Below are 15473 nucleotides of genomic sequence, written 5' to 3' on the forward strand. Positions count from 1 at the left end.
AAATATACTTTGTTAAAAATGCACTAACGCACTGAAACATGCTACGTTAAACATGCACTGATGTGCTGAAATATACTGCATTAAACGTGCAGTAACGCACTGAAATATACAGAGTTGAACGTATAGTAACCCACTGAAATATACTGCATTAAACGTGCACTATCACACTGAAAAATACTGCATTAAGCATGCAGTAATGCACTGAAATATATTTTGTTAAATGTGCAGTAATACACTGAGATGTACTGCATTAACTGTGCACTAGCGCACTAAAGTATACTGACGTGAACGTGCAGTAACGCACTGAAATATACTGCGTTAAACGTGCAGTAACGCACTGAAATTTACTGCATTAAATGTGCAGTAATGCATTGAAATATACTGCAGGAAACCTGCCCTGACAAAATAAACTGACACTAAAATAAAAACAAATAGTCAAACTACACACACTGCACTATCACTAGATTCACCCTAAAGTGACACTAAAGTAAAAATGAAAGGTCAAACTACACTCACACTGCACTATCACTGGATTCACACTAAACTGATATTCTACACTGACAATAGAATCACTATAGCACACTAACTCGCTAGTAGCACTGAACAGGGCCCTGTTCTTTCTCTCTCTATGCCAGGGGAGGACTGGCAAGGGGGGCAGGGTGGCAATTGCCCCCCGGGCCACTCTGAAAAGTGGTAAAAACTGGTAAAAAGGCCTCACTCAGGGCTGGATTAATGTAGGGGCCAGACACTGTATACAGCTGCAAGTCCAAAACCAGGTGGCCATGGATGGTAAGCTAATTCGATGGTTCAATGGGCCACTTGACTAGACTTGCCCCCCAGACCTAAGGCTGCCAGCCCTCCCCTGCTCTATGCCAATATCACACTGCAATATTTTTGTTAGTGTGGGGTGGGACTAAGAACATAAAGCCATGATTGGACAGGGTCATCATCACAGTGTCCAATCAGGGCTCTGACAGTGCTATGTGCCCTGATTAGGCAAAGCTTTCATCGCTTTAGCCAATCAGGGCTTCCACTGCATTGTGCAGCGGCGCAGTGCATTTTGGTCGTTCAGCGGGCGGAACAAAAGGTCGAACGCCCTGATAATTCGGGTGTTTGTCGAATAGGCTAACAGCGAATGTTCGGCCTGACTCATGCTTGGGCCGAATTGTTCGCCCAACTCTAATAGGAAGTTGTTTTTTTGTCCCTAATACAATGCATTCCCTTAACAAATATAAACTCCTTAGTTAAATACTTCAGAAAAATGTACAATCACTTAAAAATGTCAGTGTTAATCTGTCTACTACTGACAACTGACATGTATCATTATTCTTCTTTTTTGAACAAAAGTCCCAAAAAAAGGCTTTAGCAGTAAATATAAAGATGATCTGCTAAAAGAATAGTTAACAAAAGCTAAAGGGCAAATTTTTTAGCATTTAAATGGCCTCACCTCCTCTAGGACTTCTATCACTTCTCCTGCTACAAGCTCCAGTTCATCTGGCTTCCCTGGACTGTACGAATATTCTGCTCGGCACCATCGCTGCTTCTTCTTTTGAACAGAAACTGTAAAAATATAAATTTCAAGTTAACAGATACTAAATTAAAAGGACCTCATTTAATGTGCAGTTGCTGTGAAGTAACATATCAAAGATGAACTTCAAGCAAACAGTAAAAAACACAACTAAAATACTGTATATGGGAATATACAGTATTCACCTTTTAAAGCAGCTTTTTCTCTTTAACATACTGTATTTTAACATACTGTATGAGGGAACCCTTCGAAGAACTTTATGGTTTTAGGGAGCCCCTGCTAACAAATATTATACACTGCCCGGCCAAAACAAAAGTTGCCACCTGGAATTAACTAGGCAACAAACTAAACTAAGCATGCAGTAATTATGCTATTGGATAGTTACTGCATGTGCCTAAAGAATGAGGTCAGCTGACTACCTGAATATACTAAATGACCAGGTTATTCCATCAATAGATTTTTTCTTCCCTGATGGCATGAGCATATTCCAAGATGACATTGCCAGGATTCATCGGGCTAAAATTGTGCAAGAGTGATTCAGGGAGCATGAGACATCATTTTCACACATGGATTGGCCACCACAGAGTCCAGAACTTAACCCCATTGAGAATCTTTGGGATGTGCTGGAGAAGGCTTTGCGCAGTGGTCCGACCTTCCCATAATTTGTTAAAAATTGAATGTAAAACTGGACGGAAATAAATCTTGTGACATTGCAGAAGCTTATCGAAACAATGCCACAGTGAATGCATGCCGTAATCAAAGCTAAAGGCGGTCCATCCAAATATTAGAGTGTGTGACCTTTTTTTTTTGGTGGCGACTTTTTTTTGGTCGGGCAGTGTATCTACAGCTTGTGGTACATTAGCATGATGGTGAGTAGCAAGAATGCTTCTTACATTTGTGCACAATAGGTAGAATCCCCCATAACAGATACCGTAGTTTAAAAAAATCATTGGTGCCAGTGGTTCCGTATCTGAGAGTCAGAAACGTTTCATTGCTAAAGGAACCCTAAGATTCCACAGAATCGTGGCTGAGAAATGCTGTGCCAAAGAATCAGTAATACTATTCAGCCAAATTTGTAATCCAGGAACTCCTGCCGCTGTAGTATTGCCACCTGTCCAGGATTCACCCAGACAGCCCTGGTTTTGAATCATGTGTTTCATTCTGCCTGAAAACCAGACACATTATTCAAACCGGACTGTGACTGGAAAGCTTCACACTCCAGCAGCACTCAAAGTGCTGACATAACAGGGTGCAAAACTTTTCAGGCGATTTCTTGCTAAACCCCTCCTCCCATATATGGCTTGTGGACAGGGATAGTCAAATTGCTTCAGCCGCGGGAGGCTGGGTGGAAGGATACTGTTTTCAAATAGGCCTCTCCTGCTGGGTGAGGACAAGAGTGAGGTGGGCGGCTTTACTGTCTGGAGTTGTTGTGGTGATGGATATGCAGGGTTCTCATAGTGTGCATGGGAAGGATGATTCTGCAGGCTCAGAGAACGCTAAGTGCGGGGGTGAAGAGGGTCAAGTCTCAGCCTCTCAGGACATGGAAAAGGGCAGGTAAGGGTGAAGGAGGCAACATGCCGCTGAGACCACTTTTTTGCTAAAGCAGATCGCCCACCGTGTAGGAAAATACCGGTGTTATGGCAGCTATCTGCTGCCCTAACTTCCTGGTCATTTTCCTAACTTACCGGAGCCGTCAGTAGCGGGGAAAAACTATCCGATCTGCTCTCCTGATGGGCAGGAAGTTGAGTGAGAGCAAGATGGCCCCAACTCCACTCTATGCCTTTGGAGGACCGGAGCCATGTCAAACGTCACTTCCGCCCAACGACCCTAAAGGGCCACATTTGTTTTTTTTATAAAAAACAAGACTTTTTTTATTATTGCTTTTAAGTGTCTTTTTGACCCCAGATCCCACATTAAAGAGGACCTGTCCTACTTATTTCTATTACAAGGGATGTTTACATTACAGTGTAAAAATAAAAAGTAAAATAAAAAAGAAAAGAAAAAATTTTTAAAGTGCCCCATCCCCCCCTATTAACCCCTTTCCAGCCAGTGTCATTAGTACAGTGACATTGCATATTTTTAGGACTTATCACTGTATTAGTGTCACTGGTCCCCAAAAAGTGTCAAAAATGTCAGTTAGTGTCCCTACTGTCCGCCGCAATATCGCAGTCCTGCAATGGGCCGCTGATTGCCGCAATTACTAGTAAAAAAAAATAAATAAAAAAATATTCCATAGTTTGTAGATGCTATAACTTTTGCGCAATCAAAATACGCTTATTGGAATTTATTTACCAAAAATATGTAGCAGAATTTGTATTAGCCTAAATTAATGAAGAAATTCGATTTTTTTTCACAGCCATATGCAAATTTTCTGCACATAATGCAGGTTCTTGCTGACAGAGCTAGCAGAAGATCTTCTGTAAAATACTCAGGCTTAGATGCATACAAGTGTTTAGACACATACAGTTCTTCCCATGGCTTATGCATGTAGGTGGCATGCGTTAACATGCATTTATGCTCGTACATAGCTAAAATCTGAGTAGCCTAATATTTTTTTTTTAGTGTTCAGCTAAATTTTGGTGCACATTTTTGCTTGTAGACGCAGCTATGTGTGTCGATTAATTGTATTTAGATGCGTACAAAACTATACGCTACTGTATGCACATCTAAGCGCAAACTTTTTTCTGTCCCGTGTGAATGAGCCCCAAAGATGAACTCTTGAAACCTAAAAATCCTCCCTTGTAGTGGGCATGTGCCTGCACTGCAAGAATGAACTGCTTGTTTATGTCTAGGGTGTAGACTTGGTAAAGCTCTTTTACTTACCTGATCCTCCATCCCTTCAAGCTCTTATGTGCTGTTAGACAAGTCCCCACAGCCTAATCTCTGCTATGCTCTGGTGGTGGCTGTCATCAAAACTGATGCAGGGACCATAACTCAGCACTGGATCATGGGTTAGCGGGGCGAGCAGTTAAATAGTAACTCCACTTTTGTTGAGAAAAAACATTCCCCTCTGGGTGATCTATGTACAGTACATTACAAGGCTTTTAACAAACTTTGTTGCAAATTCCTAACTTTTTTTTAATTCTAAAGAAATCCCTGTGTGTTTTTCTATGTCCATGTGGTAGAAGAATCTAATGGGAGTGGTTTCATAATTATCAGTCAGCTGCTGCACCGGCAAGGCTTTAATAAGGACAATTACAGGGTCTGCATCCCTTTAGACATGTTCCTATTGGGAGTATCTCACTAAAAATTACATTTTTGTTGCAGAGGATGCCTGATGTCTGACTTGTATCTTAGTGCAGACTTCTGGGAAAATCAGTAAGCCAATCACACAACAAGCAGGTGTGGTACCTGGATACCACTTTTCTGGATACCTCCAGGTAGCCATATTGCATTTTACAGAAAATTACAACAGCTGCAGATTGAAAAGGAAAGGTCATTTTTAATAACATTCAATTACAATATGACTTGAGTCACAATTGTATACAGTATCCTTTGCAGTGGGGCTGCGTCTGCACTGCAAAGTTTTAAGGCTAACTCCGCTTTCATGTAAAAAAAAATTGCATATAAAAAAATAATAATATATAATATATATAATATATATTCAGATATAATATATATATATATATATATATATATATATATATATATATATATATTTATATATATATATATATATATACACACACAGTGCCTTGCGAAAGTATTCGGCCCCCTTGAACTTTTTGACCTTTCGCCACATTTCAGGCTTCAAACATAAAGATATAAAACTGTAATTTTTTGTGAAGGATCAACAACAAGTGGGACACAATCATGAAGTGGAACGAAATTTATTGGATATTTCAAACTTTTTTAACAAATAAAAAACTGAAAAATTGAGCTTGCAAAATTATTCAGCCCCCTTAAGTTAATACTTTGTAGCGCCACCTTTTGCTGCGATTACAGCTGTAAGTCGCTTGGGGTATGTCTCTATCAGTGTTTGCACATCGAGAGACTGAAATTTTTGCCCATTCCTCCTTGCAAAACAGCTCGAGCTCAGTGAGGTTGGATGGAGAACGTTTGTGAACAGCAGTTTTCAGTTCTTTCCACAGATTCTCGATTTGATTCAGGTCTGGACTTTGACTTGGCCATTCTAACACCTGGATATGTTTATTTGTGAACCATTCCATTGTAGATTTTGCTTTATGTTTTGGATCATTGTCTTGTTGGAAGACAAATCTCCCTCCCAGTCTCAGGTCTTTTGCAGACTCCATCAGGTTTTCTTCCAGAATGGTCCTGTATTTGGCTCCATCCATCTTCCCATCAATTTTAATCATCCTCCCTGTCCCTGCTGAAGAAAAGCAGGCCCAAACCATGATGCTACCACCCCCATGTTTGACAGTGGGGATGGTGTGTTCAGGGTGATGAGCTGTGTTGCTTTTACGCCAAACATAACGTTTTTCATTGTTGCCAAAAAGTTCAATTTTGGTTTCATCTGACCAGAGCAACTTCTTTCACATGTTTGGTGTGTCTTCCAGGTGGCTTGTGGCAAAATGTAAACAACACTTTTTATGGATATCTTTAAGAAATGGCTTTCTTCTTGCCACTCTTCCATAAAGGCCAGATTTGTGCAGTATACGACTGATTGTTGTCTTATGGACAGAGTCTCCCACCTCAGCTGTAGATCTGTGCAGTTCATCCAGAGTGATCATGGGCCTCTTGGCTGCAACTCTGATCAGTCTTCTCCTTGTATGAGCTGAAAGTTTAGAGGGACGGCCAGGTCTTCGTAGATTTGCAGTGGTCTGATACTCCTTCCATTTTAATATTATTGCTTGCACAGTGCTCCTTGGGATGTTTAAAGCTTGGGAAATCTTTTTGTATCCAAATCCGGCTTTAAACTTCTCCACAACAGTATCTCGGACCTGCCTGGTGTGTTCCTTGTTCTTCATGATGCTCTCTGCGCTTTAAACGGACCTCTGAGACTATCACAGTGCAGGTGCATTTATACGGAGACTTGATTAAACACAGGTGGATTCTATTTATCATCATTAGTCATTTAGGTCAACATTGGATCATTCAGAGATCCTCACTGAACTTCTGGAGAGAGTTTGCTGCACTGAAAGTAAAGGGGCTTAATAATTTTGCACGCCCAATTCAGTTTTTTATTTGTTAACAAAGTTTGAAATATCCAATAAATTTCGTTCCACTTCATGATTGTGTCCCACTTGTTGTAGATTCTTCACAAAAAATTACAGTTTTATATCTTTATGTTTGAAGCCTGAAATGTGGCAAAAGGTCGCAAAGTTCAAGGGGGCCAAATACTTTCGCAAGGCACTGTATATATATATATATATATATATATATATATATATATATATAATTTTTTTTTTATTTGCAATTTTTTTTTCCACGAAAGCGGAGTTAGCCTTAAAACTTTGAAGTGCAGACGCAGCCCCACTGCAATGGAGGATTTCTAGATTTTCTGGAGCTAGGCTTTAAAAATGACCAAAAAGGGAAGAGTCATGTACTGACGGCGCTCCGCACGACCCACCGGCTTCAGAGCATATATTCGGCCTTTCTAGCATCGGCAGCCGTTCGGCAGTGACACCAACCCGTGGGGGAGAGGAGGATGAACAGGAGGGCCACAGGAACAGTAAAGAAGAAGCACCATACGCCGGCAGCAGCGGCCGGCAAACCGGGCCGGTCTCCCTGTCCATCTTCACAGCCAGCCAAGATGGCCGCGACCCGCGGCTCAGCAGCACGAGGCGGCCCTCCATTGGCTTCACCCCATCTAGCCTCACCGCTCCTGGAGGCAGCCACATCACCGTCCCCTGGAGTGGGACACCCCTCGCTGGCACAGCCACAGGCGCACATGGAGGAGGTGAGAGACCCATTCTCCTCACAGTCGCAGGGAACCAGCTCCCAATCCCCGCTGGCTGCGTCCCACCATCTCTCCCCTTATCAGGCCTCATTCGATGGGGACATGGAGGGGGCCTCCTCACCGGCCTCTTCCCTGGACAGACACATGGCAGACATTGCCGAACTTGCATTGAGCCAGAGCAGCTCCACGGCCCCCCCCCCCTCCCCCCCAAGCTACATACTCTGGGGACTCGGTCCTCATCGCCCGTTTCTCAGCTCTCCTGCAACAAGAGCTGACTAAAGCATGTGCCACCATTACAGCGGGCCTCAGGGGGGACCTCCAGGAGATAGGGGGGCGCCTGGACACCATAGAATCCAAGATGGATGGCACTGTACATAGGGTCAACCAAAATCACAAGCTAATTGTTTCTTTACAAGACCAGCTTGACACTGCTAATTCCAGGATTGAAGATCTGGAAAATCGTTCCCGCAGATACAACTTCCGCATAAGGGGGCTCCCCGAGACAGTGACTGACCTAGAACCGGCTGTCCACACGCTCATGTCCTCTCTTATCCCGGACATCTCTCCGCATCATTTGGAACTGGACCGCTTTCACCGAGCGTTAACAGCCCCACGCTCCGATGGTTTGCCAAGGGATATCATAGTAAAGCCTCACTTCTACCGGATCAAGGAGAAGGTTATGGCGGCAGCCCGCTTTCGCAATGATATCACTCTGTTTGATCACCCCATCCAGCTGTTTGCGGATATCTCCCAGATCACCATTCAGAAGAGACGTTCGTTCAAACCTTTACTGACACACCTGATCAACAGACAGATCAAATACCGTTGGTCCTACCCATTCAAATTATCTTTTACTTTTAAGGGCAAATCCCATTCTTTTACGACATTCCATGAAGGAGAAGATGTTCTGCTGGGCCTAGGCATCATATCCAGAGACCCCCCACCAGCCAGGTCCCCTCCAGGATCCCAGGGGGAAGCACCTAGGCCATTGTCGCCCTTGTGGACACAGCCTTCCAGGAGGGGGGCCACCAAATCTTACCCCCCGCCATGAACTACACTTTGTCTGCTTTATGGGCGTTGCGCTTAAGCCCTTTTTTTTTTCCTTTTGATTTTCTCCTGTTTTGGAGGGCCCCTACCCTAATCCACCCAGTGATCTGAGATTGGTGGGCCGACCTGATCAACTGGGGCCCACTTTTTGCCGTAGACCTCTGAGTCCCAACCTTTGTGGATTTCGTCTGAACAAACGGACATGGACGGTAATGGGACGGTAAATGGGGGTGGGGGGGGAAGCTCGGTCGCTCCTGGCCACCGTTGTGGTCTCTGGCGGTTGACCTCGTCTTTGAGCTCCAGCTCTTATCCACCTGCTGATAGTTTTTTGCGATTGTTAGTTGCTCTTGTTTGTTTGTCTTGGGGGGATAGACACCGTCTACCCCCGTCCATTGCTCTAGCCTTTTTGGGATAACAAGAAGAGACGTTTTTTTTTCTATCCTTTAATTTTTTTTTTTTTTTTATTGTTCACTTTTGTGTGTAGCCTCCCCGTAACGGGGTGCCGGACTTCCGCCTGCTCCTTTCTTCCTCCGGGGGTCACATCCCTTTTGTTTGGTGGCTGGCCGGAGGGGAAGGACCATCTGGGGTCCACTGAACTCTGTGTTGGGCCTGATTCAGGCCCTGGGGAGAAGGTTCCAACTTGTTTTTGAAACTGCTTTCTTTTACTTTTTGTTGTTGCTGCCGACAAATGTCGTATCTTCTCATTTCTTTTTTCAGCCTGGATTGAAGCCATTTGTGGGTTGGTCCCGCATGCCACTTACTGCGTCCTTGCCCCTGTCCTCGGATGGTGGGCAACCTCGCACTATCCTACGGGGAGCTGGACCCCACAACCAGCATAAACTGTGTATTACATGTTTTTTAAGAGCGGATCCGCTTCTCTCCCCTCCTCACCCCCAGCGGGTGGTGGGGGGGGAGGGAAGGGGATCGTTTTTTCTTCCCTTCTCATGTTTTTTTTCTCCTCTTGCTCTCTGACTTTTCTCTTCTCTCCCCCTTTCTACTAGCGGTGTGTCGGCGTCCTGGTCCAGCCCCCACCTGCCTCGTTGCCAGAGCATCTCTAGAGCCAAGTATACCCGGGGAAACGACTCTCCAGAATATCAGGCGAGTACAACCTACCGAGCCACGATGACACGTCCGTCCACGAGTAACTTTAAAATCCTCACACACAATGTCCAGGGCCTTAACGCTCCTGTAAAGCAGACAAAAGCCTTCAGTCACTACCACAAGCAGGGTATTGATGTTGTCCTCTTACAAGAGACCCACTTCACCCGCACATCCGCACCTAAACACCTTAGCGCCAAATATCCCACCTGTTACATGTCCAATAGCACTGACAAGAAGCGGGGGGTGGCGATTTCCATAGCTAAGAAAGTACCATTTACACCTAAGACGGTAATTAGAGATAAGGAGGGGCGCTACATTATGGTTCACGGTACAATCAACGAACATGAAGTGACTTTTGTCTCTTATTATGCCCCTAACATAGGCCAAATACCCTTCTTCACTGAAATGCTAAATGTGATTATGCCTCATGCATCGGGTCATGTGGTGTTCGGGGGCGACAGCAATGTCCCCTTGGACCAAGTCATGGACAAATCTAACTCTTTACATGCGTCCCTAAAACACGCTCCACGGCAGGGCGTCCGGCTGGCCCGTCTGCTGCACTCTGCAGGATTGGTGGATGTGTGGAGAAACGAACACCCGACGATGCGCGACTTTACACACTACTCCCACGCCCATAAAACTTATGCCCGTATCGATCACCTTTTTGCCATGTCGGCAATCCTTCCCTTCGTACTAAAAGCACAGATAATCCCTACCCCGTGGTCGGACCACTCTCCAGTGGTGATGACGGTCTCTGACCTGTGGACTAAGCCTAAACTGTCCTCCTGGAGGCTCAACGCCTCCCTGCTCAACGACCCTTCAGTTTCCCAGGAAGTGTCGGACTGTTTGCGCCAATTCTTTGCGGAAAACCCTGTCGCGGACACCTCCCCCGCGATAGTCTGGGCGGCGCACAAAGCGACGATCAGGGGTAAACTAATCCAAATAGCCGCTCGGAAAAAGCGAGAACGGGATGGGGAAATATTACAACAGGAAGGGGTCTTACGTGACCTCTTGAGAGAACAGAAGAGGGCTCCAGAGATAGATATTAGACACAGAATTGATGCGGCCCGAGTGGCCCTCAATTTCAGCCTGACCACTAAGGCGGAGAGGTCTCTCCGCTGGACGGGTAACCGTTACTACACTTTGGGAGACAAACCCCACACGCTGCTGGCCCGTAAGTTAACTCCAAGGCCTTATTCCTCGGCACTTCCTAAACTGAGACTCCGGTCTGGTCTTCGGACACAGAACCCTCAATTAGTGGTAAACGAGTTTTACCACTTTTACTCCAAACTCTACTCACAGCAGCCGCCCCTCCGTCAGCCCCTTTTTGACGATTTTTTTCGAGATATCCCTCTGCCTCGGCTATCCTCCCCCCATGCGGACCTCATGGACAGGGAATTTTCGGACTTAGAGGTACTGGCCGCTATTAAAACCATCCACCCTAATAAAGCGCCTGGCCCCGATGGGTTCTCCGGGCACTATTACAGGAAATTTAGTGAAACCCTAGCCCCTCATCTTTGTTCCTATTTTAACTCTGTTAGGAGGGGTGAGGCTATCCCCAGATATGAAAACAATGCGTTCATTCATGTCATTCCTAAACCGGGCAAGGATCACGGAGACTGCCTTAACTATAGACCGATATCACTCATTAATGTAGACCTCAAAGTAATGGCTAAGGTACTGGCGACCAGGTTGAATTCCTTCCTGGCAGACTACATTCACCCGGATCAATCGGGTTTTGTTCCCGGTAGGCAGGCCCCGGACCAAACCAGGCGCGCACTCAACATTATCTCGGCCCTTCAATCTAACTGGGATGGTATGGGGGATAGGAAAGGCATGCTGTTATCGTTAGATTTACACAAGGCATTCGATTCCCTATCATGGGAATATCTAATGCGGACTCTGGAACATTTTGGCTTTGGGCACCACTTTCTTACCCTTATTCGAACGCTGTATGATAACCCTATAGCGAGGCTGTCTATTAAGGGCTATGGTTCTGACTTCCTAACAATACGCAGGGGCACGCGTCAAGGCTGCCCCTTGTCGCCTCTTCTCTTCATTCTGGCCTTGGAGCCGTTGGCCTCTAAGATCCGCCTTAACCCGAATATTCGTGGTATACCGTGTGTATACCGTGTGGGGGCATGGAACACAAGTGGAACATCTTCGCGGATGATATCTTAATGTTCGTCTCGAGCCCGTTACTATCTCTCCCTAACTTGCTTAAGATTCTGACAGAGTTTGCATCCCTCTCTGGCCTGCGGGTCAACCCCTCCAAGTCCCAGGCTTTGAATCTGACGTTAGATGCGCCAACACAGTCGGCCATCAAGGCCAATTTCACCTTCGCATGGCAGGAACGGTCGCTACCATATCTGGGGATACATCTTACATCATCCATTGCCACTTTATACACGCACAATTACCCATCTATATACAAACAACTTCGGGAGGACCTCACTCGCTGGTCGGTCAGCCCTCCATCGTGGTTCGGTAGGTTGAATACAGTCAAAATGAACATCTTGCCTAGACTGCTATATTTGTTTCGCACTCTACCTGTGATGCTGCACATGTCGGACCTCAGGGACTTTCAGGGGACACTTCTCCGCTTTATATGGGGGGGACAAGAGGCCCAGGGTAAATAGACGTACTCTCTTCACCCCGAAGCTTAGGGGTGGACTGGGGGTCCCTGATTTGGTGAAATACTATCACGCGGCTCAACTTGCTCACCTAATTCGCTTCCATTCCCAAACTCCTCACCCCATTTGGATGCGATTGGAATCGGCCCACCTGTCATTTCCGATACATCACGCACTATGGTTGAGGGCCAAGGATAGACCGGGGGTGCTCTGCCCCACTCTGTCCTTCTCCCTGGGCATATGGGATAGACTTTCGAAAAGACACAGTTTTAAATCCCCCCACGCGCCTCTGGCTCCTCTGTTGGGCAATCCCTCGTTTCCCCCTGGCCTGTGCCCCTCGGCTTTCGAGTGGTGGACAAACAAAGGCCTCCTTCGACTGGCAGATCTCTGTGATCACCGTGGATTGCTCACCAGGGACCAGCTGGAGGAAAAATACTCCCTCCCGAGCGGTGAATGTTACCGCTACACCCAAATTTCTCATTATGTTACCTCCCTAAAAAACAAGAGCGACATCACTACCTCCACGCAAATGGAATTTTTATGTCGCATGGTGGATAAGCAAAAGAGTTACATATCCTCGATCTATAACATGTTGCATGATGACGAAACTAAACTACCGTACATGCTCCGCTGGGAGGAAGATCTAAATGATGACTTAGACCGAGCTGAATGGAATACCCTAGCACAATCTAACTCCAAATCCATCCTCAACACCTCTTTGATAGAGGCTAACTACAAGGTGTTCCTTCGCTGGTACATGGTCCCGGTCAGATTGGCGGCGGCAGTTCGTACTGCGTCCCCCGACTGTTTTCGTGGATGCAGACAAGCGGGCACGGTATTCCACACTTGGTGGACTTGCCCGAAAGTAAGACGCTTCTGGATCCGCACATACAATTTGATCTACTCATTGACGCAAGTCAATTTAGTTAAATCCCCCCAACAAGCCTTATTGGGTGGGCGGATCGAGGGGGAGTCTAAACCCGCTAAGCGCCTTATAGCTTTTATATTTACAGCGGCTAAAATTGCGATAGCCCGCTCCTGGCGCTCGCCGGTTATACTGCTGGAGCTGCTCAAAGCCAAGCTGACATGGATCATGATAAATGAACGGATGGTGGCGCTGCTTAACGATAAAATGCGCCAGTTTGATAAGACGTGGGACCCTTGGCTCAGATATTTGGCAGGCCCCCATTAAGGGGAAGTGCTATTGGCCCACACGGGAGCTGGGGTGAGCGGGGTGACCTGCTGGGGGTGGACGGACCTTGGCGCGGACGCCCCCCTACCCTCTTGACCCACCGCTACTAACTCTCCTTCCCTCTTTTTCATTGCTATTGCTTGGGCCCTAGTGGACCACTTACCCCCTTCTCTCTTCCCCTTCTTTCACCCTTTGCTTCCCTTCTCTTTGCTCACTTCTACCTTTTTCTATTTTGTTTTGTTCCCCCTTTTTTTTCTTTCTTTCTTTCTCCTTCTCTTCTCTCTCCCTGCTTCTTCGTTCTTACTCATTACAGTGCACTGCCGGAAAGCCGGTGCCCCCCCTCAGTTTAGGGAGGGGGGCCAGGGCCGGGGGTCTGGGGCCTCCTCCCTCCTTGGGCGCAGCGTGTTCCCTTGTGGGGCGCCGGAGGGGGGGGCTCGGGCCCCTGGCCAACCTGGCGGCCGATTCAGGCTGCCATTCTTAGCATTACTATGTTTCTGTTGCATTTTTTCTTTTATTTTACACCGGCTATATCTGTATCAGTTGTGCCTTGATTTATATTATGGGTTGTTATACTATCCTTGAGATATATGTTTAAGCCTTATGGGCGTAAATTGCACTGTTGTACACTTTGTTTACTTTTTGCAAAACTTTAATAAAAAATATTGGAAATTAAAAATGACCAAAAAAGAGTGTGATGGCTGCTGCAGGTCTTCTATATAGTTGGGACCTATGTTTAGTAGACTGATTTTAGGAAATTTTACAATCAAACATTGAAGTGAGTAAGAAATTAATCTTTTGTAGACAAGACCTACGCTATGAAGATTGTTGTCCTCCAGGCACATAGTAGGGGATGTGACTGTTGTCATTTCTCTTCTACTCTTGTCTTGTGATCTCCAGTTTTTTCTGGGTTTAATTTTAACTAGACATTATTCATCCATTCTTGAAGCTTAGTTGGGCAGGAATGTATGGCTGCTGATGAGTCTTTAAAACCAGTTAAAGGATAAACACTGCTGCATAGCAATGATAAGACAGACCATGGCTATGGATTATGTTGCCCAGCAGCAGCATATACACTACAAATAGAGTCAAGGACAAGACTGAACCCTGCATCATGTCATATTTTGGTGGTACTGATGTGGGGAGAGAGAAACTAGGGCCGCTCTGATCTGCCAGCCAGGAAGGATCTGAATCATGCAAGAACTGTTCCAATATTATCACAAAACTCCCTTAACATCTTTTTGCCTATCTTTTAAGATTTCAGGGTCAGCTGTGTCAAATGCCACTGAGAGATCTGAAAGCACTATCATGGAACACTTACCCCATTCCATTGCTACAATCAGGCAATGAAAGCTGAAATTTTATTTACTTATATCTTGCCTTCCCTGTTTCATGCCTACCCCTTCATCAACAAGATAAAGATAATCACACCTTAATAAAACCTTTCTGTTTTTACTACATACTTTACTTTTGACCCAATGTGTTTCTCTATGAAAGGCAGGCAGATTATGGCTGGTGGGCTGGCTGGCTGGTTGCAGCCTGCCTCAGTACTACTCTCAAAAGTCCATGGCCCTGGTGGAAGCTGTGGACTGGCTCTTGAGAGGAGTTACACAAAAATCAAAACGCCTTGATTTTGGGTGAATGTCAGGTTGGAAGATTAAAAGGAAGCTCCATTCTCTCCCCCAAAAAATTAAAAGTCAGCAGCTACAAATACTGTAGTTGCTGACTTTTAATATAAGGACACTTACCTGTCCAGGGATCCCGCAATGTCGGCACCCGAGCGGATTCTTCAACCCGCTTCGGGTGCAAGCGCCGGCATCTTAAGTAAGGGAAACTGGCAGTGAAGCCTTCTGGCTCAACAGCCGGTTTCCTTCTGTACATGCGCAAGTCGCCTTGCGCTTTGCCAATGGTCCACAGTCTTCTGGGACCTATGTGTGTCTCAGAAGGCTGCAGGGGGAAGGAGGAGGGGCTGAGGGTCCTTGTAGATTGCTGTGGCGATCTGACACAGAAGTGGGGTCGGGTACCTGTCAAAACCAGGTACCCGCTACCCCGTCTCCTCCAAAAAGTGTGAAATGTGGCAATGGGGGGGGGGTGCAAACCAGCAGAGCATCCCCT

The 15473-nt window shown here is 45.9% G+C and overlaps 1 protein-coding gene across 1 annotated transcript in view; it reads right to left on the reverse strand.

The window, feature by feature from the left end:
• The window catches only part of SH3D21 (SH3 domain containing 21), a 217924-nt gene that overhangs the window by 151076 nt on the left and 51375 nt on the right, over window positions 1–15473 (reverse strand). The window contains exon 4 of the mRNA XM_082246910.1: window positions 1448–1560. Within this exon, the coding sequence (XP_082103036.1) occupies window positions 1448–1560 (113 nt within the window). The remainder of the gene's footprint in view (window positions 1–1447; window positions 1561–15473) is intronic.

This window comes from Pelophylax lessonae, assembly GCF_965119305.1.
Source record: "Pelophylax lessonae genome assembly, chromosome: 2".
NCBI lineage: Eukaryota > Metazoa > Chordata > Amphibia > Anura > Ranidae > Pelophylax > Pelophylax lessonae.